The sequence below is a fragment of the Lutjanus erythropterus genome, chromosome 7, assembly GCF_056507025.1.
Source record: "Lutjanus erythropterus isolate fLutEry1 chromosome 7, fLutEry1.hap2, whole genome shotgun sequence".
NCBI classification, from domain to species: Eukaryota; Metazoa; Chordata; class Actinopteri; order Lutjaniformes; family Lutjanidae; genus Lutjanus; species Lutjanus erythropterus.
Genome location: NC_139323.1, coordinates 14135136 through 14158956, shown reverse-complemented (window position 1 = coordinate 14158956; position 23821 = coordinate 14135136). Strand labels below are relative to the sequence as shown.

At 38.6% G+C, this 23821-nt stretch overlaps 1 protein-coding gene across 2 annotated transcripts in view; it reads left to right on the top strand.

Annotated features, from left to right (window-relative positions):
* Nucleotides 1-23821, top strand: part of ddr2a (discoidin domain receptor tyrosine kinase 2a) — a 43942-nt gene that overhangs the window by 5006 nt on the left and 15115 nt on the right. For both annotated transcript variants that reach the window (XM_084722845.1, XM_084722844.1), the window contains exon 2: nt 18081-18194. In XM_084722845.1, coding sequence (XP_084578971.1) covers nt 18113-18194 — 82 coding nt within the window. In that variant the 5' untranslated portion in view covers nt 18081-18112. The remainder of the gene's footprint in view (nt 1-18080; nt 18195-23821) is intronic.

Genomic DNA, 23821 nt, shown 5'->3' with positions numbered 1-23821 from the left:
TTGTGCTCAGACATCGAAAAACTTTAAACGTCCAGACTTCATGGAACTACAAATAAATCTTTAATCACTGCCTAGAGAAAATCTCTTAATGCTTAAACACGGTTAAAAGGCTTTTTGAATCTGCTGTCAGTTTATTTTTGGCACTTATTGTCTACAATATTGTGTAAAATGTTTCCATCCATCTGTAAAAGATCAACAGTAGGCTAAACATTTGTCGTTCCTCTAGAAATGTTTAATATTCATGTTCATATTCAATATTCAGATAACATCTGCACTTGGTTAAGCAGAATGCAGCACAGGTGATGATATTTTGTGACGTATACTAAGTTTATTAGAGAAACTCTGTTGTTCTTATTCTATCAGCTCTCCCCTCTTCACTCAAGTACAGGCTTCTCTACGCAGCGCCGGACTCTGCGGAACAAAGACGTAATGGAAGTACATATCAAGTTGAGAAAAACAATAAGTGAAATTACAAAACTTGACCGCAAATTAAATCTAAGGACGTACTGATCACCGCAGATGGACGATTTATGGCAGTGTCAGAGAGCAGGGGCGTGGATTTTTCCTTTAAGGCCTTTTTGTTGTGTGCTATCTTGGCTGGGTGCGTAAGTAGGAAACCATCTTTATCAGAGTAAATAAGCTCTTTGTCAAAGCCGCAATGGAGGACTTATTGCTTATGACAGGGGAATATATGAAATGCCTGTGGTGGACGTCAGAGGGGAGTACATAATGTACTCATATTTAATGTGCTTTATTTGTTCAGACAGTTGGAAAACAGAAGGGGAGAGAACGTTTAAGGGGGATTTGATCCCACGCCATCTCTCCATTATCTGGCTCTAACTTGATATCTGATGCACACATGAAGGGTAGACTGGGGACGGTTGCAACAGGGGGACAGTAGCAACAGGTGAATTAATCAGAACTTACTGAGTTTGAATCCTAGTTTTGTTGACTGCTAAGTGACAGTTTAGCTTGTGTGTAGACAGCACATAAGGGCTGATAGTTGTTGCAACTGTCCCCAAACTAAGCGCCCATATCAAAACGGACCACACAACAGCATTTTTCAACACAAACAAGTCATTGTCGGGTACATAAAGTGGTAGTTCACCCAGTACTTTTTGTCAGTATACACAAGCCATTGTGAGGTGTGAGTGTGACAAAATCAGTTTTTAAAACAGCTGCAGTTTTGTACAATAAATTAAGAAAATAATAAATAAGTAATAAAAGTTTGTTACACTGCAAATGGTTCCAGTCTTCCTGTCTTACACTGCAGTATATATAAATAGAGAGAGATTGAGCGAGATCTGTAACATCTGCACATTTATTCAAGGTAGGCCTACACTTTAGGGATAACTTCACATTTTCAGAACAATATGCTTATTTTATATTTTGAATTGTAAGTGTTTTTAGTATGTTGCAGTTGGGGCCAGTTGCAACATCTGATTTCTTTTATTCAAATAAATATCAACATCATCATCATCATCATCATCATCATCTTTAATTGGCAGACAGATGTAAGTTTAATAAATAAAGATTTGTTTGGTCTAGTCCAAATAGTCTCTGAGTCAGAAAAATGCAAGTGTTGCAACCATCACCAGTCTCCCCCATAGGCTAACACTCACTCTCACACACACACACACACACACACACACACACACACACACACACACACACACACACACACACACACACACACACATACACACACACACACTCAGACAGAATGAGAGAGTATACAGGAACCACATTATGAGTGTGTTATCACTGCATCTCTCTGACATGTCATTTCAATTAGCAACCTCCAGAGTTTGGAGGCTGACTGACTGACATCCTCACATACAGACCCTAATCACACACCACAGCAAAGGCTGTAATTTCAACCCCACATTCAAAACACTGCACTGGAGGCACCCGGTGCTTACTGGGCTCAGCTGTAACTCGACACTGACGTTGTTTGATTGGAAGTGTCTTCAAATCAATGCTTCTGGCAAGAGAAAACCAGCTGCACACTCGCTAGCTGAGGTGCATGCTGTAATTAGGTATAAATAGCAGCATTTCAGGGAACATCATCCCTTAAATAGTCTGCTGTTGACTTTGTATCCCACACGTGCTTGAACTTCGACCCTGCCCAAACCAGCACCCCACTCATCACCTACCATTTAAGGGGGATTAGATTACTCGTAGCCTAAAGTAGGCTGCATTTGTGCCTCTTATTTCTGACCTTGAATTGCTTGTTTGTCTCTGACTGGACGTCTGCTTCCAAAACCAGAGGTGATTTAGCAGGAGTTATGACAAAAAGGCCATTTCTTTTGTGATATTTTCCATCATGGAATAATTGCTGGGATTAACAAAAGTGTGCACACAAAAGGTTTGTTTCTCTCAAATGTTGCTGATTGAACAGCACGATTATTACACAGGTGCATCTTGGTCACAATAAAAGGCCACTCTTGTATTAGGCACTGGACTGTAGCTTTTTCACATAGGGCTACAAATATCATTTTCTTCCCTAGGAGGGCAATTATTACAACTCACCCTAACCCTCCCAATCAGAGACACAGTAGGACAGGTTATGAGGGGAAAAATGGTATTTGTAGTACTGTGTGAATAAATGTCTTGAGTCTTTGAGTGGCATTTTATTGTGACCAGTCCAAGACATTGTTGTGCAATAATCATGCTGTTTAATCAGCATCTCTATATGTCACACCTGTCAGGTGGATGGATTAACCTGGCAAAGAGAAAGTGCCACTCACATGGATTTTAACAACTTTGTTAACCAAATCCATGAGAAATAAACCTTTTGTGTGTTCAAGTCTTAGATATCTGACTTCTTCTGACTGGGAACAAAAACAAAAGTGTTGTGTTTATATTTTTGTTGAGTATATTAGGCTGCAGCGTTCATCCAGACTACAGAGAACGCTGCTTGAATCACAAAAAACAAATCATTGCAAAGGCGCTGAAGATAGATGCACATACACATTATCACACGGTAGTCAGTGCCTAAATCCTCCTCTGTGTTTGCACATGTGGCTTCATCGTCTCTCTCCTCTTTACAAGTGACACTCGCTTTTTGTTTGTCTGTTTGTTTGAAGTGTATTATCTTTCTGTCCACCTTGCCGTCTCGTTGTTGCCGCTGTCTTCCCTGATTACAGGCTGTCAGGGAAGATCTGAGGTAATATTTCAACATCAAAAGGACCTCAGGATGCGCTGCCGGCTGCCACTGTGTGCAAATGACAGCCTGAGCAATGAATGAGTTGTCGGTGCTGACGTATCAGATTGTATGGATAACATCTGCCTTATTATACAGCTGTTACTGGATCCACACTGGTTTTTCAACCGTTTTTTATTTTAATGTCTGTGGAGTAAAATTATGTGTTACCAGACCAGTGGTGGTAGTCAAGTACAATTTTGAGATACTTGTACATTACTTGACTACGGCGAATTTCCTCCTCTTACACTTACACTTGCCTACATTTTAGAGGGAACTATTTTACTTTTTACCTCGCTTCACATTTATGTATTTTCATACAAATCTCCACATTGTGCAGTGCTGGTGAAAGGTCTGACTCTGCATGCTATCATTCTGCTGTAAGGGGAAAATACTCTGCCTTGCATGTAATCCTTTAAACCAATCACAGTCGTCTTGGGTGGCACTGCGTCCTGGATGTAGCAATGGTGTCCCTGCAAAATTGCGTCATGTGGGGTTTGTTTTGGTGCAACATTTGCACATAGGAAAGTGAGCCCCGGCATTATAATGGTTAAATCCACACAAAAAAAGGTAATTGCTAGCCTGTTAACGTTTAGGGTAACTTGTCAATTTCAGCGTGTGGGGTGCCAGCTCAGACGTCATTGTTGCTGATTCATGTTGTAACAGGGACTTTGAAAATGATACGATGCAGACAGTTGATGGAGGAGAATGGCTTATACCCACAGTCTGCATCTGCTGAGTCAGACTAATATCTGACACAACAGTAGTTACTTTTGAGACTAAGATTTTACATTTAAAACATATAGTATGATGAGCTCATAAAATTCAATGCATTGTTACAGATTAAACCGGTAGTTTCCAACCTTTTTGACTCGTGCCCTTTAATTAAAAAAACAGTACTTTCCCCTGCAAACTTCTCAAGCGATTTCAACATCACATGAACTACAACTGTTCAAACTATCCAGTATGTACGCAGTATTAGAATATTTCCACTTCTTTATCGTGCCATCCAACAGCCTGTTTTGGTGGGAAACTGCAATTAAATAAGCAATTAGATAAACTGTTGAAAATTTCTCATTCTGAAGCAACCAGACTCCTTAGGGACAGGACACAGGAGCTGCCTGTACCGCTGCCTCAGTCGATTAGTTTATTTGTGTTAATTGTGTGACTTTGTGAATCTGAACTATCCCTCTAGTCATCTCACAACCACTGGACAAAGTACTTAACAATAGTTAACAGTATAGTTCAAACTATCTTCAGTTCAACCAGCTACCACAGTACTGTTTTACTGCAGTAATAGTTGTGTACTGACTGTAGGATTTGTAGGGTTATGAATGCAGAACGTACTAGTGTTAGTGATGCTTCTACCTAAAATCAAAAATAAAATAAAAATAACATACAGTTTCTTGAAGAATTGCATGAAATATAAAAAATGTCCTCAACATGAAGCTCCCTTCATTAGTTTGAAATGAGGTGAATGTATGTTATTATAGAACGCTAACAGCAGTGGTATTTGTTAAGTAATTTTTTTGTTTGCTTAAGAATAAAGTACTTTTTCTGCTGAAAAGGAGGAAAGCACTTCTCGTCTTAGCTGAATACACAAATGCTCTTGATTTAAGCAGCGTGCAGGGGATGGACCTCTGCTTTAACAGAGGAAATGGAAAAAAGATCTTCTTGGCGTGGAGCGGTGTTTTTCCAATCTGACAGTGTAGCTGTAAAGTTCAGGGCCTGGATATTCAATCAAAATGGATTTCCAGTCACAAAAAATTTTTTAGGTTACTCTCCTTACATAACAAACACACCCCCTGTCACTGCACAATATTTCACAATGAAAATTATTTCTATAGTTATAGTTCTTTGTTGAAATATTTGGTGGACTTTGCAGGTAGATAAAATATGTTGCTGAGGTCGTCTGTGAGTATTTACAGGTGAAGTAAGTGTGCCCACAGCCTCACCAGCAGTTTTTCACCTTCTGTCTACCTCATGACCACTAAACATCAGTTGGTAACCGTCACGAGCACCTGCTCTCTGGGAGGAACAGTTCATGTCTTCAGGCAGCTATAAGTCCCTGAATGCACCAGCAGTGAGCGGCTGCAGCAGGTGTGTGTCCAACCTGAAGAAAAGACAAACCTCACACCTTGACCTCTGCTTCATTACACTCTTAGAAATAAGGTTCTTGAAGGGCTGAGGTTCTACCCAGAACCATTTGCTTCTGAAAAACCCTTTTTTGAAGAAAGGGTTCATCAAGGGTTTTACGTACGGTTTTACAGAAAAATCCTTTATGTAGGGTTCTGTACTGAAAGGATTCCAAGTGGAACCTTTATAAAAGTTTTTTTTTTTTTTAAAGATTATTTTTTGGGCTTTTTGTCTTTCTTTAGATGGGACAGCTGAAGACATGACAGGAAAGTGGGAGAGAGGGGGGATGACACGCAGCAAATGTGCTGCAGGCGGGAATCAAACCGACAGCCTCAATACATGGTGCACGCACCCTACCAACTGAGCTATAGGGGCGCCCCTATAAAAGGTTGTTTTTTTGTTTTTTTTTGAATATTTAATTACATTTTTTTCAGGAACAAAGTTGCTGTCACCAAATGACAAGACTAAATCAAAGTCAATAGCCACAAAATGGCAAAATAAAATTGAAATAAACATTATGTACAATGACAAGACAATAGAAAGTGAACATAAATAAATAAAAAAAATAAAAATAAAAATAAAAATAAAAATAAAAATAAAAATAAAAAAATAAAAATAAAATACCTTATACAATAATCAGGGGTACAGAGAGAGACAAAGGGTAGCATCACTGCTCATGGAGCTCCAATACAGAGATTAAACACAGCTATTAATTCCTATAAAAGGTTTTAACCAGGAACCAAAAGGAGTTCTCCTATGGCAGAGTCTGCAACATTTATTCTCAAAAGAGTCAAGTCTTTCTGGAGCTGCAACTTAGGAGTGTAAATAAACAATTTTACAAGACTGGAAACTCCACTCCACTGTTTTTTTTTAGAAACTTGATTTAATGAGTTGATTGAACTCAGTACAGTACATTCATTCAACTCATCATTTCAAGTCTAAGGACTTCAAGACTTAAAAACAAAAAACTAAAAAAATTAAGTTCACTTAACTTTAATAAATAAAACTTTTATATTTACACTAAGCAAATGAGAAAAATAGTTGATTCTAGCAAATTCCTGTATGTTTTTTTTTTTTCAGTGTAACCATGCCTCATTACATATAGTAGAGAGTCACCACAGTGAGTCTGTCCTTTAGGACCCACCTTTAACCCCCAGTTTCAGTTCCTGTGGTGCTGCTCTGTAGGGTTTACAGCTCTGACCTCCTCATCAGAACACACACATTTCTAAGCAGAAGGACGTGAAAGACAAGATTCACCAGATGGATTTAAAGCACTGCAGCCCACCCTTTGAAGCAAAACACAACCTTCACTTTTCAGCTTTTGGCTTCATGTTACTGTTAAACTATTGCTTACGAGGCACGAGGTCTTGTTTTTATCCACTCTATCATAGAGCAACACTCAGAATCTGCCTTGTATATCATTACATGTGCATATGTGGTATAAAATATCCTACAATTAAGCGTGTGGACTGGAACACTTCTCCCCAGGTGTCACATCTTACCCGCACAATAGAGTATTGTTTGCTGTGCAGTTTTCTCTTCCAGTCAAGAAAATTTAATTACATATATGCGTGTGTGTGTGTGTGTGTGTGTGTGTGTGTGTGCACACGTGTGTGTAGGTCTGCGTGCATGTGTGTGCACCTCATTCTCAGATTTTACTGCATGTGTGTTTGCATGGCTCCACCTGGGTCTGATTGGGAAATGTGATTCGGATTTCATGCATTCCCATAAAAATAAAATATCTGTGATGCTGTGTTACAGCCTTCAGGGAGAAACAAGAGGACATAATAGAAAGCACATGTGGATGGTTGTGGTGGTGCACAGCGTACGGGCACACTGTATAGCAATCAGGCCCAGCACCAACACACACATAAACACACACACACACACACACACACACACACACACACACACACACACACACACACACACACACACACACACCCTCATATATAGTGTATATGCAGTATTCAGCTATGAGGCCTCACATGATTTCTGGGTAGGCAGATATGAGCTGAGTAAAATTTGTTGATATTCTGCAAATTAGATCTGTTTTCAGAGGTACAAAGTAATGAAGTACAAATGTTTCAGGTATCTGTATTTGAATTAAGTATTTATTGGTCTGACAACTTTTTATTTTTGCTCCCTTCATTTTAAGACAAATATCCGCACTTTCTAGTCTTTATTTTCAAAACAGCCTCATTACTTTAGTTTTAATGCATTATTGATTATTTATTTATTTTTATTTAATTTTTTGCCTTGCTGTGCTGCCTTCCCAACATTAAGAGTGATTTCAGCCTAAATGGATGGGATAATAACACATAGAAAAGACAAGGCAAACAAACTATGTAAAGGACATAAAAATGTATCAAGAAGAAAAATTACATAAAAGAGGTAACAAGACATAAAAGACATACAAGTTGTAATAACAGGTAAAAGCAACAAGACATCCAAGCTGAAAGATCTAAAAGATGTAAAAAGAAAAAAAACCACCAGACAAAAAAGATGTAACGAGACAGAAGACATAAGACAAAAACAACTTAACAAGACATAGAAGATATAAGACAGAAAAAACAAGGCAACAAAAGACATAAGACATAAAAGACGCAACAAGATGTAAAAGATGTAAAAAGACATAAAAGACGTAACAAGACACGACAAGGTGAGGTTCAGTTAGCTTTGCACAGAAACAGCAGATAAAAATGTGCACAGTGGTGCATTTATGGTACCAGATAGAGCTAAAAACTAAGTTTTGTCCGTAGTCCATGTTACAAACTGTAGCAAACAGGTGACATACCTTAATACTGTTACAGCATGCAACACATTTCCCCAAATGTTAAGAACTGTCAAATAAGCAAGTTATAATTGTCTGATTGGCTACCTTTGAATTTCTGTGTGTTTTAATTGTGTCTCAATAACTATTGATTGCCACGACATTTTGTACACGTTGTACTTTGGTGTATGATCAAATACCTGCAAAACTATTGACTTTCCCATCAGCCTTAGCTTACAGTACTGCGTTGGAGACGTCACACATAGGTTTCTGGTGAGTTGTTTTGAAGCTCTCGGTGTGGTGGTTCTGACTGTCACCGTCTTGGCAGCATCTGACTCGGTTAACTCCCAGCTAATCCAAAAATGCGCAAAGAGGTGGAGCGTGAGTAGGAGAGGCAAAAGGACATGCATTCTCTATAGTCTTTATATATTTTTCATATAGTATAAGTACAGATACATGCATAGAAAAAATACTCTGGTAAAAGTAGAAGTACTGATTCAACTTTTTTATTCAAGTAAGAGTGAAAAAGTACAGATTCTGAAATGTACTCAAAGTATAAAAGTAAAAAGTAGCCATCTGAATCTCGTTTATCTCTTTTATCTCTTTAACTTTGTTTTTGTCTTATGTTATTTTCATCTTGTTGCATGTTTTATATAATTTTCGTCTTGCTATGTCTCTTACATAGTTTGGTCTTGTTACATAATTTTTGTCTTATCACGTGTTTTATGTCGTTGTCATCGTTTCGTATTTTACATGAATTTCGTCTTCTGTGCCAACATGTGTGATATGCACTGGATACACCAAGCAATCATCTTTTCTGTGTGTTTTTGTTCCATCCATTTAGGTTGAAATCTGTCTTGATGTTGGGAAGTCGGCTTGCAATGATGCAAAATAAAAATATTCAATAATTCCACCCAAATGCATTAAAACTAAACTAAACAGCCTGTTTTGAATATTTAAGTTGTAGAAATCACCAAAAATTGTGTTCAAATGTAGGGAGTAGAAGTATTGACTTGCTTTTGGAGCCAGCCTCAGGTGGCCACTAGACGAACTGCAGTTTTTGGCACTTTTGCGTTGGCTTTGCGTTTTAAGCCTGCTTTTCAGCTGCTGCTTGGCTTTAGTTTCATCAGTAGATTCATGGGTAGATAAATCATGGTGGCAGTGGTAGTTAAAGGTTATAGAAACAAGCTTGTGACTGGGAGGTCGCTGGTTGAGCAAGGCCCTTAACCCCAACCGGTCCAGTGAAGTTGTTCAGTGGCCGGCAGATCAGACTGTGGTCATGCTGGGCAGCTTCCAGGTATGAATGAGGGTAACCGTGTGAATGTGATCAGGGCGTTCCTTTCTCTGAGTGAACCTTCCCTGAATAAATAAAGGTTTTAAAAAAAAAATCAGAAATCCAGCATCCAATATTTTGCTACATTTAACATACATGCATTTAACTTGCAATTTAACTTGTCACATTTTTATTTTAATTATGTCGAAGTACTGTAATTGCATTTCAACTTAGATTTATACAAGTAAACAGAAATCATGACCTGTGTTTGAGCCTTGGGATTGAGCCTTTGTGACTTCCTCCTCTCTCTGGAGTCCGATGACAACATATCCAAGACCGTTTTTGTTTGCTGGATGGACGGCAAAGCGGTCAGTTGCTCCTGACCCTCTTAACCTGCTCTGGTTGTTCACTCTCCTCATGTGAAGCCCAGAGTGATGACGCTGCTGCTGCTGTGTGTGTGTGTGTGCAGGTGTGAGAGAGACAGAGGCAGGGAACAGTAAACCTGCGTGTTGACTTTTCAGGCTTTCCCAGGGTACAGGACCTGGCGGTACACCAAAGTTACTCGGTGTGCTCGACCCTCCCAAGAAAAATCTGATTATTTATACAAACAAAAAAGCCTGGGAAAACAAAATAAAACCACTTTCCTGTTTGCAGTGTGAGAGGTCTGCTAGAGGACATGGTGGTGAGCTTTTATTGAATGCACAAGAGCGTTCCTGAAGATGTAGCTGTGGATATCTTAATTTTATTAAAGTTGCGAGAATAGTTACTTTTCCTGCGAGTTGCACAAATTTTAAAAATTCAGTCACTGAATATCCACTGCGTTTAATTCATCCCTCTGATTCAGAAATGTCAGCGCAGTATCTGTGTGTTTGTCGGTTGAGCTCTGTGGGCTGGTGGGTTTCTGAGGGGAGTATCTGTCCTTCACCACTTCCTGAACCAGCCAAGAGGGAGCTGATATTTATGGGGCACAGACTGTTTTTCCTCCTGAAGTCAAATTTCAAGTCAATAGTCGTTCTATTCAGGAACATTCTGCTCCGAGCTGATACAATAAACTCTGCTTGCTGCCTATTAACATTTTGTGTTTATAATAACCTGTCTGAAATTAAAAAAAAAAGGGCCAGTCACAGTTTGTTCTTTTCATGGCTGTGACCAGACGCTGTATCCGACATATCTCTGAAGATATCTGGAGACGTACATTAGTGTGTGTGAGTAACTGACATGTCAGATATCGTGTTTAACGTAAAGTGACATGCCATAGCTCCCACTGGTGCAGCAGATACAGTAATTTGCCACTACATTTGGTAACATTTAGGCACATATGGTTTTGTTTTCATCTGTGAAAGTAACAGTGCTGTAAACGGCTGTCATGTTATAATATACTGTTAGTTATGAAAGACTTTGAGATGAGGAAAAGGCTGATTATTGAGATTATTAGGATATTATTAAGATTATTTATACAAGTATTCTCAGGTAGATTTAACTATTTTATTTTGCCTCTAAATGATTGAACTGTTATGTATTTTTAAAATGTACACTCACACATATGCATCGACTTATAATGGTTGATACACACAAATTTAAGTTATATGAAATATATACAGACACATGGAGACAGTAGACAGAGGTCACCAGCTTCATTAGGTATTTGGATAATTAAGGCTGTGTGTATTAGTGAAAGTGTGTTTGTGTATATTTCATATACATCAGACCGACACATACATGTACTTTGCCAAAGTGTCGAGCTGTGCCTCCATTTGAGATGTAGGAGACCAGGGATGCCGTACACAGCAATGCAATTTTACATTTTTAGATCAATATAAAAATCATAAAATAAGACCAACAACAAAATGATAACAAATAAACAATAATAAATACATATTTGTGTACTTGTGAATGACATTAGTAATCAACATGTCAGGAGAGACACATAAACAATGCAGGGGAACCAGATTCTGTTGTATTTTAAAGTGATCTTTTTAAAGTAAATCTCAGTTTCTCAATTTGATGACTTGTGTCCATGATTTATACTTAGACTGCACTCTTTTAAGATTCTGCTATATTTTGAAATATTTGAATTTTGACAGCGTTAATTTAGCGACATATTTTGAACATGGGTGTGGACTGCACTCTGATCACATATTTAGCGTTATGCTGTGTTAAAAAGTCAAATCACATCAGTTTTATTTATATAGCACCAAATCACAATAAAGTTATCTCAAGGCACTTTTCATATAGGGCAGGTCTAAACCATACTCTTACAATATTATTTACAGAGACTCGTCATTTCCCAAAGTGATACTAATATTTACTGTCCAAAGAAGACACATGTGCTATAAAGATAATATTGTTACATAGATATTGGATTTGAATAAGTACAAAATCACAGTGAGGGACCCTCTGGAGACACGGTGCTCAGGGGCGTCCTCAGCTCACATCATGATTAAAAATTTCATATTTAACTGAGCCTTTTTTCCTGTCCCTATGAGAAATATGCATGGATATATGAGGCCAGCTCGCATTTATGAGTTATTGCCCAGACATTTATAACTTATATTCTGGAGGTACAGCACAGTAAAGTGGGACTTTCTCTATAGTCACAAACTAGGGAATGGCGGTGATTTTTTCTTCTCTCATTTTCTCATCTTCTTACTTTGTTCTGTATAAGTTTCTGTCTGCTCTCACAGAACAACCCGTAACTCTCTGATTTGTGTTGGATGAGAAAAGGTTCTCTTGGGTCTTTGAAATGTGTCAAACATGCTTCTCTACGTTAAAGCACCTTGTTTTGATTGCTTCATACACTCTGAGCTCGAGTTTATTTTTTGTTCCTTTTCTAAAAGCTTTTCAAAGTGTCAGTGGACCTGACTTCAGTTTATTTTGATAATGTGACCCTGGAGCGAGCCGTGTTGTGGTATAGATTTTGTATGAAAGACAGGAGATCAGAGACACTTTAGATTTTTTCATGTCAGGTCGAATTTAGAGCTTGAGTCTACCACTATGCTAATGACTCTGTGAGGTTGTGTGTCGCTAATTTGAGCTAAATGCTAATACCAGCATGCTAACATGGTCACAATGACAATCCTAGCATGCTAGTATTACCATTTTCACCATTAGTTTAGCCTGTTAGCAGAGACATTGTTTTGCAGGTCACAAATAAGTATCAAGTCTTTGCAGTCAAGTCCCAAGTCAAGACAGACAAGTCCCAAGTCCTACGAGGGTGAATTTACATCCCTCATTAGACACATCAGTCATCACTGCCCATTTTGATGTGTTTTGCAAAAATAACCTTTTTAGCTGGGAGGGTGAGAGGGTATCAATGAATACGTTCAAATATATTCTGTAATACAATATTAGTCTCACTGCAAACTTAAGATCCATTTTGCAGGTCTCTGAACCTCACTTTGAGACAAACCCACTCCTTACAGTTAACCCTGTATTTGCTGTATCAGTATTGTGGACAGGGATCTGTATCAAATACATGTGTTCACCCTGTTTTGAAAGCCCCTTAGCTAAAAATCCAAACGGCATCTTTTCTCCCTCTTAAAGCCAGCATTTCTCTCTCATCTCATCACCCCCCCCACCCCCCCCACCCCTCCTGTATCCGTCTAGTGAGTCTCTCCATACCTGTTTATGTTGGATGCTTGCATTGGTTCGTTCGTTAGTGTGAGCTCATTACAAAAAGTAGGTGGGCCTAGTTTACCTGGGCGCCATGGTTACAGAGGAGAACAGACTTTACCTCAGAGCAGTGATATCCAAACCAAACTGTGCCTTGATGTCTGCTGGTCGCCGCTGAATGAATTGTTTAATTAGCAGTAAGATGTCAGACACTCAGTACCTGGAAAGAAACATTTTTCCATAATTTCACCTCATTTACCAAACTTCAAAAACCTTTGAAGCATTATTTACTCACTGGCCTGTAGTGTGTTCTCCTTCACACTAAATAACAAATCCCAAAGGACAGACTTACTGTAAATCTCTCTGTGCTCTGACATACAGGAGTGGAGGTCTGTGTGACCTACATCTCCTGTCTTTTTCCTGCTCTCTGGAGCTATGAGAATAAATTCACCACTGAAGGGTTTGTGTAGCTGGTCTCCAGTCCCCTCATCTCTCTTTCACTGAACTTTGAAATGTAACTTCTGAAAAGTTAGATCTACCATTTGAACACAGAGTTGCACCTAGTTGTATGAAATGATTGGTGGAATCATAATAAAATGAGACAACTCAAGTTTGATAGCAGTGAGAGCATAATAGTTAAAAGGCTATGCGCACTTTTGAACGTTGAAATTTAACCCTTCAGATGATTTGACAATGCTTTCTAAACCTTATTACATTTTTTCCTTTAAAACGTTGAAATATGTCACTGAAAGTGAAAAGGAAAAAATCCTGGAATAGACACTTTTTGAATCCGAGATAGGACATGAATAAGTTTTTCCTGCTGTGTTCCTGTAAGACGAGAACGGAGAGAATTTTCCAGAGCCGTGAACCTGCGCCTGCGTATCCAGCGCTGCTGACTGATCTGATGTTACTGTAACAGAGGCCAGTGGTGGAATAACAGCTGTTCACCTCATACAGGTATTGAGAGCACAGCTGGAACCAGAGGAGGCAATAGCAAAACAACTAATACACTGGAAATCCATTTCCACATTTTAACAATTACTAAACCATGTCCGGTGTTGAACTTACTGTACGCTCAATTTAACTTCAACAATCGCTTAAAATCTCATATTTCTCTCTTACTGCAGCTACAGCAAGTCAGGTGAGGTTTATTTGACAGAGTTGGCAGTTAGTGTGCCAAACTACCACCAAAATAAAAGAAAAGGTGTCAAGTGAAGGACTCTGTTGGTATTGGTATCACTGTAAGGGTGCTGGTATTGGATGCAGGTGGCTCTAACCCAGACTGTTGGTATGTGACAACCTGAGAATGAAACAATTTGTTGTTCTCCCAAATCGCTGACCACAGCTTTAAAGTCGCTGTTGACCGTCTGACTGTCAAAGTTTACATGTCTGAGGTTTCTACCATCATTTGAATGTACTACACACAATATACCTTTCATATGTATCTCAAGCAGGTTTCAAATCAGTACAAGTACTGTTTTCTTCCTGTGTTGACATGAGCCAAAATGAATTCCTTGGCAACAAAATGCATTCATCAATCAATGCGGAAAACAAAATTATTGAAAGGATGAAAAATAGAGAGACATCTTTGTCTTGGTTCCTTTCACTTGGATTCAAGCCTTAAAAACCCTAAAAAAAGATTTAATATTTGGTGTGAAAACCATGTTCTAACCCGAATTAAAAACAGGTTTTTGCTATGGTACAGTTATGGCATTCTTTGAAAATGGTGTACAGTGATGTAAAATGTATATGCTTTGCAGTAAAACATGCAAACACACCAGCAAAGTCCATTGAGAGTCTCTGAACGTAGAACCAAAGGTCAGTTCTTCTCCCCTATGCAGCACAGGCAGCCTTTACATAAATGTTCTGCGGCACATGGTAAACACATTTTTGACTTCCAAATGCACACAAGCCATCAGGTGTTTGTGTTTCATTAGCTATGAAAAGCCGAGAGGAGTTAAGCTTAGTAAAGGGGTCTCAGTGGGAAGTGGCCGTAACCCGAGGCTGCAGGAAATGGAAGTAAGAAAAGCAATAAGATTATGTGTGAAAGCACAATGAAAGAGGCAAGTCAGGCTGTAATTAATGTAACAAAATTCAGTGGGTGGACCATCAACGCTCATTGCACGACATTAGTTTGAGGCGGTTTTTACTACAGGACTGTAAACCATTGTTGACCTACACCTATATTTAGTGCGTTAAGGAAAAGCTACACCTTTTCTTTTCTGTTATGGCTGGCAACATAAACTTTGCCATGAAAACTGTCAAGACAAGTGGATACATGACAAAGACAAGAAATTTTATTTCACGTACTTAACATGCCTGGTAGACAAACTTGATTTTCATTTAAAAATACAAAAATACGTTTAGCAGTTATTTGTCATGCTAAATATCATCCGCACATAGTAAAATGGTTTTTAGTGCATTGCATTTGATATAACTCCATGTAGTTTTTGAGCTATTTCTGTATCACACTATATTTAGTCATTAGTCACATGAGGTGATACATTTTCACAAAAAACAGTTTTGCAAAAAGTTGCAAATGAACTCCTGCACACTGTCTAACTTGCAATATTACATTTATTTACAATGTTTTGGTACTAAACCCTCATCAGGCAAACCTGATGAAGTTCTAGTACTGAAACATTGTAAATAAATCTAATCTTGGAAATTATGTGTGCAGGAGTTCATTTGCAACTTTTTGCTTGTTACTAAGCACCCATATCGTCAAATATGTACAAACTGCTCTTTTGTTCAAGAAAAACACTCATGAAAACTGAGGTTCCTGATCCCTTGTGAACAACGATTAAAAAAAACATGTTAAGAAAAAATGTTACGAAAAACTGTTAACTCTGTAACGTCAACAACAAAATGGATATGTGCTTAGCTCGGCTTACTTTTAATGCTGTTATGGAAATAAAAGATATAAATGGGTTAATGGTCCTCCTGAGCTTTTAAAAGACTTTTGCGAATCGATTTTCATCCGCAGCACTTATCTTTGGAAAAGAAACAAACCATAAGTATCAGTGTTTTCCAACTAATTTTTCATATTTCTAAATCATAGCGAGCTAATGTGGAAAGCTGAGCAAGTTTGGGCACAAGTTCAAAATCAACAGGTCTGGATTTGTTTCCCATAGACAGAGTGCAGCAAATGTGACCCTGCACTTCATATATGTCAAGAGGTAATTTGGACAGAGGTTAACTGGAGCGTTAGCAGACAGTTACTTGTGGTGGTGGAGAGCCCCTGTTGAATATAAGCAACAAGAGATAAGTAAAGAGATTATATTTGAGTCTGTTATAGTGCTGCACAGTCACTGACGGCTGACTGAACAATGTGTGAATGAAGACCTGAGCTGTGGTCCAGTCTCTTGTCCCATTGACCCGACCAGGCAGCGTACTGCTGATCTTTCTGTTATTTCAATGGGGAAACGTCAGGAAAATGTTGTTTTTGGCCAGCGATGAAGACCAGGAAACGTCTGATATGCACACACGCTGATGTCTCTCTGTGAAAATTCCCACAGTGCTCTGGGAGTATTGTTTTGTGTCATGTTTAATTGGGTTTAGATAACCCTGCTTTAGTGATGTGTTTTAGTATTTACATTGGAGCGCAAAGCCTGTCGTTCGCACTACAAGAAACATGCAAAGTAATTAGATGGTGGGTAAAAGAACTGAAGGCAGTGGAAACCCTTTTAAAAAATTAACACTTAAATTTTAGGTTTTTCTCTTCCTCATTTCTCATTTTCAGCATAATTTTGTTACATAAGCTGTGATTAACAGGGTGTGAACAATAAAACTAACCTCAGTTATATAACAGAGACTTTGAGCAGCAGTAAAAAGTGCCCATGCTGGATTCTCCGTGTAGTTAACTCGGTCATGATCAGATAACTACACTAAGCTGTTTAAGTACAGCAAAGTAAGGGGAAGCTTTTGCTTGTGGGTGAAAACAGCTCAAGTGTGTAACTGAACACATCCATATCTCATTTAATAAGCAAGTCGTGTGTGAAGTTACAGTTTGTATGTATTTCCTTGTTTTGTTTTGTTTTAAACTGTATTTGTGAAGTCACATCATAAATGAAATGCGGACAGAAACTTGTTGAAACTAGTTGTTTTGCTCTGCTGTTGGACAAAAGTGGTCAGTTGGAGGCGGCTTGTTGGCGCTTCGTCTGTCCGGCTGAAGTCATGTCTGTGACTCAGTGTCTCAACGTCTCTTTCTCCTCGTCCTCCATCATTTGTCCCTTCACTTATTCATTCATCATTTGTTCCTACAATTAGCGTGTTATGTAAAATTATAAAATACGAATCTTAATTGCATATGAACCGAGACTATTCTGTCTTCTTGTAGGGCAGATATTGAAATATCACCACAGTTAGAATTTAATAGGCTTTCTCTCACGGAGTGATAAAGCACTAAATAAATGGAAATTCCAGTTTGGTGGCAGTTATTGTGTCTTTTATTGAGTGAAATAAAAACATGCTTCCAATTAAACTCCCATTTTCCCCTTGTATATCCAAACAAATGTTTGGTTCCCATGAATACAGAGGAGCAAATACAAAACTAGTGAAGGCAGACATGCAGCGTAAATGCAGAATGTTGAAAGGCGAACACTGAACTGCACTGCTGGCCTTAAAAGTTGAATAATACCAAAAATGTATGAAAGACGCTAGATATTTTGAGGTTCGTTGAAAAGCTGACACTGAACTGAATTGCTGGTTTTAATTTCTATTGGAGAAGCAGCTCAAGGAGTATGAAGAGTTGGAAAAGAAAATGAGTGTGAATAGGATTGAATGGAGTTTCTGGCTTAAAGTACGACTCAATAGATAAAAGTTGAAAAGAGTTTTGTAGGATGGTTGAAAAAGTGGGAAGGGAATAAAGGATGCAACACATAGTGTGAGGAACAGCTGAATGAGTAGATATGAACGTGATTTACACACACAAAATAAAATGTGTATATCATGCTAACATACTGAACTATTTTTTCACAGTTTTACTGTGTATGGCACATTTAAGATTAAAGCAGCTTTATTGATCTCACATCAGGGAAATTCGTATTTGTGTAACTTGCTGTGTCCATCTTGTCTTTCAGATTGGAAGCCTGTCTCTGTGCATGTGTTTGGGATGAAGCACCTGTGGGACATTCACTTCCTCCTCCTCATCCTCCTCTGCCTGTTAGGAGCCGTCGCATCACAGGTTAACCCAGGTCTGTGCTGCCATGAGAGGCCAAACTGCATCTGCCATATTTCTGTGCTCTGCTATAACTCTCTGACTGCAGTGAGATCACATTCAAGAGTTTGTGAATACTATAAAATTACTTTTGTGAGTTTTGGGTAGTGTTTTTTGGGTTTGGTGCTCCAGTCCAGTCCAGTCTGTGACTGATTCAGATTTTGGATAAGTGCTGCTTTGTGGGATCCATGTGGTCCCCTCTCTCTGGTTTGGCCTCTTTGATCCCAGCATGCACGCCTTTCTCCAGCTCTCCCTCCGCTGTACGGGTGGTTTCTGTGATGTCAATGAAAAAGGACCAATAATTTTTTACAAGGAAATAGAGTAGCAACATTTGTTGGGCAGAGACAGAGTCTTTTTGGGTTATTGTTGAAACTGTAGAAACACAGCAGATATTTGCCAGTAAAAACCCCGATCTGGCTACTGTTTATGACTTTAGTCTCAAAGCTTCTGTCATCAGGCTGAGTTTTCTTTATTGTTGAAAGGATAATGAACGGCATGCACTCAGATCTGAACAGTGATTAATGATGGTTTTGTCAGAATGCTTCAGCACAGCGTGCACAGGTCACACTGACCTCACTCCACCAAGCAGTGTTTAAAAAGAAAGAAATAACAGTGGAAAAAACGCCCCATCACTTCCACATCCTCCCGCCTCACTCCACCCCACATCCACCTTCAAAATAAAACTTTTGACATTATATTCTACACTGTTATACAAAAGGCTGTGGGAGGAAGGGCATTAAGTGGGTGCAGTTTATATCATGAGAAGTACTCAGGTCATGTGACTTCAAACTAACATTCAAGAATATACTCTTCATTTGTATCACAATTTTAAATGTCAGCATATATAGACAAAGAAACTAGGTGTATGTATTATTATTGCTGTGGTTTTTTTAAGCATGATTTTATATGTTCTTGTTGAAAAATAATTAATTCAATTTTCATTTAATTTCATTTTTGTCTATATCCTGGAGAATACACAGCCCAGATAAAGGTATAAAGTAAAAGAGATAAATAATCGTAATAAAACAAACAATAAAAAAACATTTTGAAAGTAAAAATAGCTTAGTAGAGATAATGAAGCTGTCTTAAAAAGGTATATATTTAAATGTGGTTTAAGTGTTTTTATTTTTAAAAAAACAACAAAAAAAAAAAAACAGGAATACGTTTTGTTTATAAATGTTAAGAGCTCATTGTTAATTCAAAAATTAGATTTGTTTCCAGTGTGCAAAATATATGTGACTATTGTTCTGTTGTTCACTTTTTTCACTTTATAAAGCTTTGTGTAAAACATGAAAAAAGAAGCTAATTAATTACTCATAAAATGTTTTACAAATTGGCATACAAACTATTAAAAAAGAGGAATATGTTACACTTACAGCTTGAATGAGCATTATGGGATATACAGGGTGGGATATATAGATTGTAAATTGGAAAATAAAGATCAGATTTTGGAAAAGAAAAGAAAGAAAAAAAGAAAAAATAAACATATTTTTTCCAAAATATTTATATGTGCTTTTAGGGTTAATCCAGTTTTGTTTCGAGAATGTGTAAAAATAAAAACAAACATGAGGTCATAATGACAGGCCTGGGGGTTTCCTGCCCTCTCAAATGCAGATCAGTCAGTAGTGCTGAAGGAAAAAACACAAACATTACATTTTTCAAACCAAGCAAACAAAAAGTTATGTTTGAATTTATTGCTTTTACTTGATTCCTAACAACTGTTGTTTTCAAGAGCGTAAACACACTGGAAACCTGATTTTCCCTGTTTGTCAGTCACTCGTACTTTGAGCCAAAGCTAACAGAATAAAAGCGAGAGCGAAGGGTTTTATAAGGAGCTCTAAAAAAGTGAGGAAAGAAACAGAGAGGGTGAGTGAGATAGAGATCACAGAGAGTGTTTATAGAAGGAGTTTTCAAGTAAAATAGTGTGCATGCTGTGGTTACTTTCATGCGCATGTCTCCTCATGTATTAATAGCGACATTTCTGTGCTATTTAACCAGATGTGAATGTAACATAGGATGCTTGAAGCGTCTCACATTTTCTACAGGATGTTGAATTTTGTGCCATTTAGCATTCAGTGTTCAAAAGTTTTGACTGTGGATATTTTATGAGGCATCTTCTCAACTACACTTGATTAAGTATTTGACCCTTGTGGGAGTAACTTCCTTCGCTTGTCTGTCTTCTTACAGTGTTTTTGTGAGTGTGTGTGTGTGTGTTTGTGCGCCTGATCGCATGCATTTACCCGCATGCACACGCATACTGTGGATCCAGCTATCCCACTGGAGTCTGTGGCTAATGCATACCAGACATTCTGACAGCAGGAAAGTCCATTGAAATAGGCTCTGTCTTTCTCCCCAGCTCTTGTGTGCCTGCGCGAGTGTGTGTGTGGTGTGCGATTCCCAGTATTTGACCACTCATAAGTCATGGAAAGGACTGTTTGTGCATCTGATCATGGTCAAAGTTCAACAAGTTCACCACTCAAGTCAAAGTTTTGTATCTATAATATGAGCCGAGGGATTTCTTCACTCAAAAACCACTAGCGATTATTTAAAAAAAAAAAAAAAATCACCTCCAGTGTCACTAAGAGCTCAGATTTCAACCTGCTCTAATATATGGAAGCAGGATATATCCACCTATAATTCTGTCTAATACTTCATCTCTGCTGCATTGAGAAGACGGTCATTTTTCCACAGTCTGGAAATATTCATGGCTGAATTTAGTAGAGCTGAGATGTTGAGTGATGCCAACTTTCCCCTGTTTAAAATTCCCAAGCAATGGAGTTATACCATCCCTGTCTTTCCCATTTTACTCGTGAGTGGGCGAACTTCATTTCACTGTGGAGGGGGAGGAGGTGTGGACATGAGCAGAGCCCCGGACAGAGCGGCCAAAAATCAAGCGGTGCTGTTATTGTGTAGGCCTCTTCTCGTGAGGATGTTTAAGGAACTCTTGAATGAATGAACAAGTCAATTAATAAATGCCAAAGGTGGTAAAAGCGCACACATTAAAAGCAAAAAGTTGTCAGAAAAATACATTTTTAGTGAAGTCCAGATACCTGAAAGTATTTGTTCTTTGTTACTTCCCACCTCTGATAAATGTATAAGCGCTTTTGCTTTGAATCACTGCAATAACTTTTAAGTAAGACTATGTCACTGTCAAAGAAAAAAATAATCTTCCTCTCACAAATGACAAGTTGAATTCATAAGTAATAAAATACCTTTGCTCAATTCAAACTTTGTTGCTACATTGTTACTTGGTCTAATATGAGCAACATAAGAGCTAATATTAGCTAAAGTTAGCTAAGTTTAGATAGATATTGATGTGCATTAACATTATTGAGTCATTTTGCTGCATAACCTTTTTGTGCTATTACTATGTAATGTTTATGCATGTCATAAGACTACAGTTTATAAGTGGATCATAAAAGTAAAACACACCATTCCTCTCCAGGAGACAAGCATTTTGTTTCTTGTTTTGATCCAAGCAACTGACTACAGCCATTTTTTTGACTTTCCATGTTGGTGAGTGAGGGTAAATTTCTTCATCAAGGGGTGTGCACATAGTCTCATCTACTGTGTAGGGGTAGAACACGTCCTCCAACCAGACTCCATAAAATAGTTAAAACACTATGTGTCTGTGGTGTCTGCAGCTGTCTGTGTATGCATCATTTTGTATAATACAGGATTAAATGCAAATGAATGTCTTTGAAGCAGTAAAAATATTAATATGTTTTGCCCACTTGAGGCCAGCAAAATAACGTTTAAATTATTGTCATATTGTTACCTTATAAAGTTGTTGTGGTGAACATGTTGGCTAACAGGTGCCTATTATGCATCAAGCAGACATACAAAAATTTTTGCATTCGTTTGGAGTCATGTTTCTGGTCATCTGAGGAATGTATGTAAAATAATCACTGTCTTTTTAGGTCTGTTTTTGGTCTCCTCCCACTCTTGAGGGAAATATCTCTGAATGCTCCACTATTTTGGCCTCCTCGTCGCTGACTTTATCAGCTTTTCAGTGCTGGGCAGGTATTGTACAGTCAGATTTTTCTTGCTGCTGTCTCTAGACACGACCCTGAAGGCAGCAAGTGTGAAGCAAAAGTTGATGGCCATAAAACCAAAAGCTAAAAGTTTCATCATACTGATTAGAACTGAAGAGTTGCTTATTTAGGGTGACCAAATTTTCACACCCCAAGCCAGGACACTTGTGTACCGCACGTTCATTCATACTTACCCAGCGCACCTTTCAACACCATAAACGCCACCAACACAGCATTTATGTTGCTTGTTTACTTAACAAAGGAAGGAGTAAGAATGTGCAAAAGAATAACTTTCTCTCTAACCGTTAGCACACTAACAGGTTCTGTCAGAAAGAGCTGCAAGCATCATAGCCTAAATTTATACATTAATAAGCAACACAACCAAAACTGCCCTCAGCAGACAGGTATTATGTAGCAGATGTACATATCATCTTGCGTGACTGCACAGCCTCTGTGTGTGTGTGTGAATGTATTTGGAGCCAGCGGTTGGACAGCAAACATTATAGAACAAACCTGCCTTTCACTAGTCGGGGTGCGGTAAAAATCAAGAGGTGAGAGCGAGGGTTTGGTCTTTTACTCCTTCATCTCTCCCTCTCTATTCCTCCACCACACAAGGCTGGTATTTTTCCACCTTTTTCTGGGGTGATATTTTTAGATACTGTGGTCAAATGTTGAGCCTGATGGGTGGTGGTGGTGGTGTGTATGTGTGTGTGTGTGTCAAGGGGGGGTTAACTCTGTTTATGTGTGCGTGCATCCGAATGAACACACTCGCCTGCCCCCATAGCTCACCCCAGGGGTCACCTCTGAGTGGGTTGGGTAGATAAATAAACACAGCAAAAACCAACATTTGGAAGAGCGGTCATACATCCGGCACGGCATACTGAAACCCGTCTCTCTGACTCTTGAGGATGTGGTTAAAGACTCTGATAATGACTCCTATTTTCATCAATTATATCCCAGGCAATTGCTGTGTTTTCCTCAACTGGTGATATTGCTCTGTCTGCATGTGTATCACTGTATTTTACTGGCAAGCCTTCATAGAAAAACTACCCAGCTTATGTCACCACCTCACACCACATGACATGCACATAATCACCCCAGCATTTCCATTCAGAGTGGAAAACTAAAAATGCTTTGTCTTTTTGACGATGTGTCATCCCAGTGTGGAGACAGTAGGAGAAGCAGACGAGATGCTGCACCGTGGTTAGTGCTGGGTAGGGACTGATACTTTGATGGCACAGAGCGAATTGCTTTGAGTATGAAAAAACATCTTTTCATTCAGTACTGAATTTCAATACCTAACAAGTAAATTGTATCAGTGTCAGTGAGCCATTAAGCGAACAGCATGCTTATACCAAGCTCTAATAATGTTGGTGATTGACTGTCCAACATTACACGTCATGGACACATGCAGGAAAAACACCATGTTCACCCCCATCCACTACTTACCTACACAGATAACTACCGTTAAGTTAACTTTGTGCTGCTTCTTAGGTTGCCAGTGCAGCTAACCTGTTAGCGTACCAGTTTGCCCATTCACAGCATCGTCCACTGGGATGGAAGCTCTGGC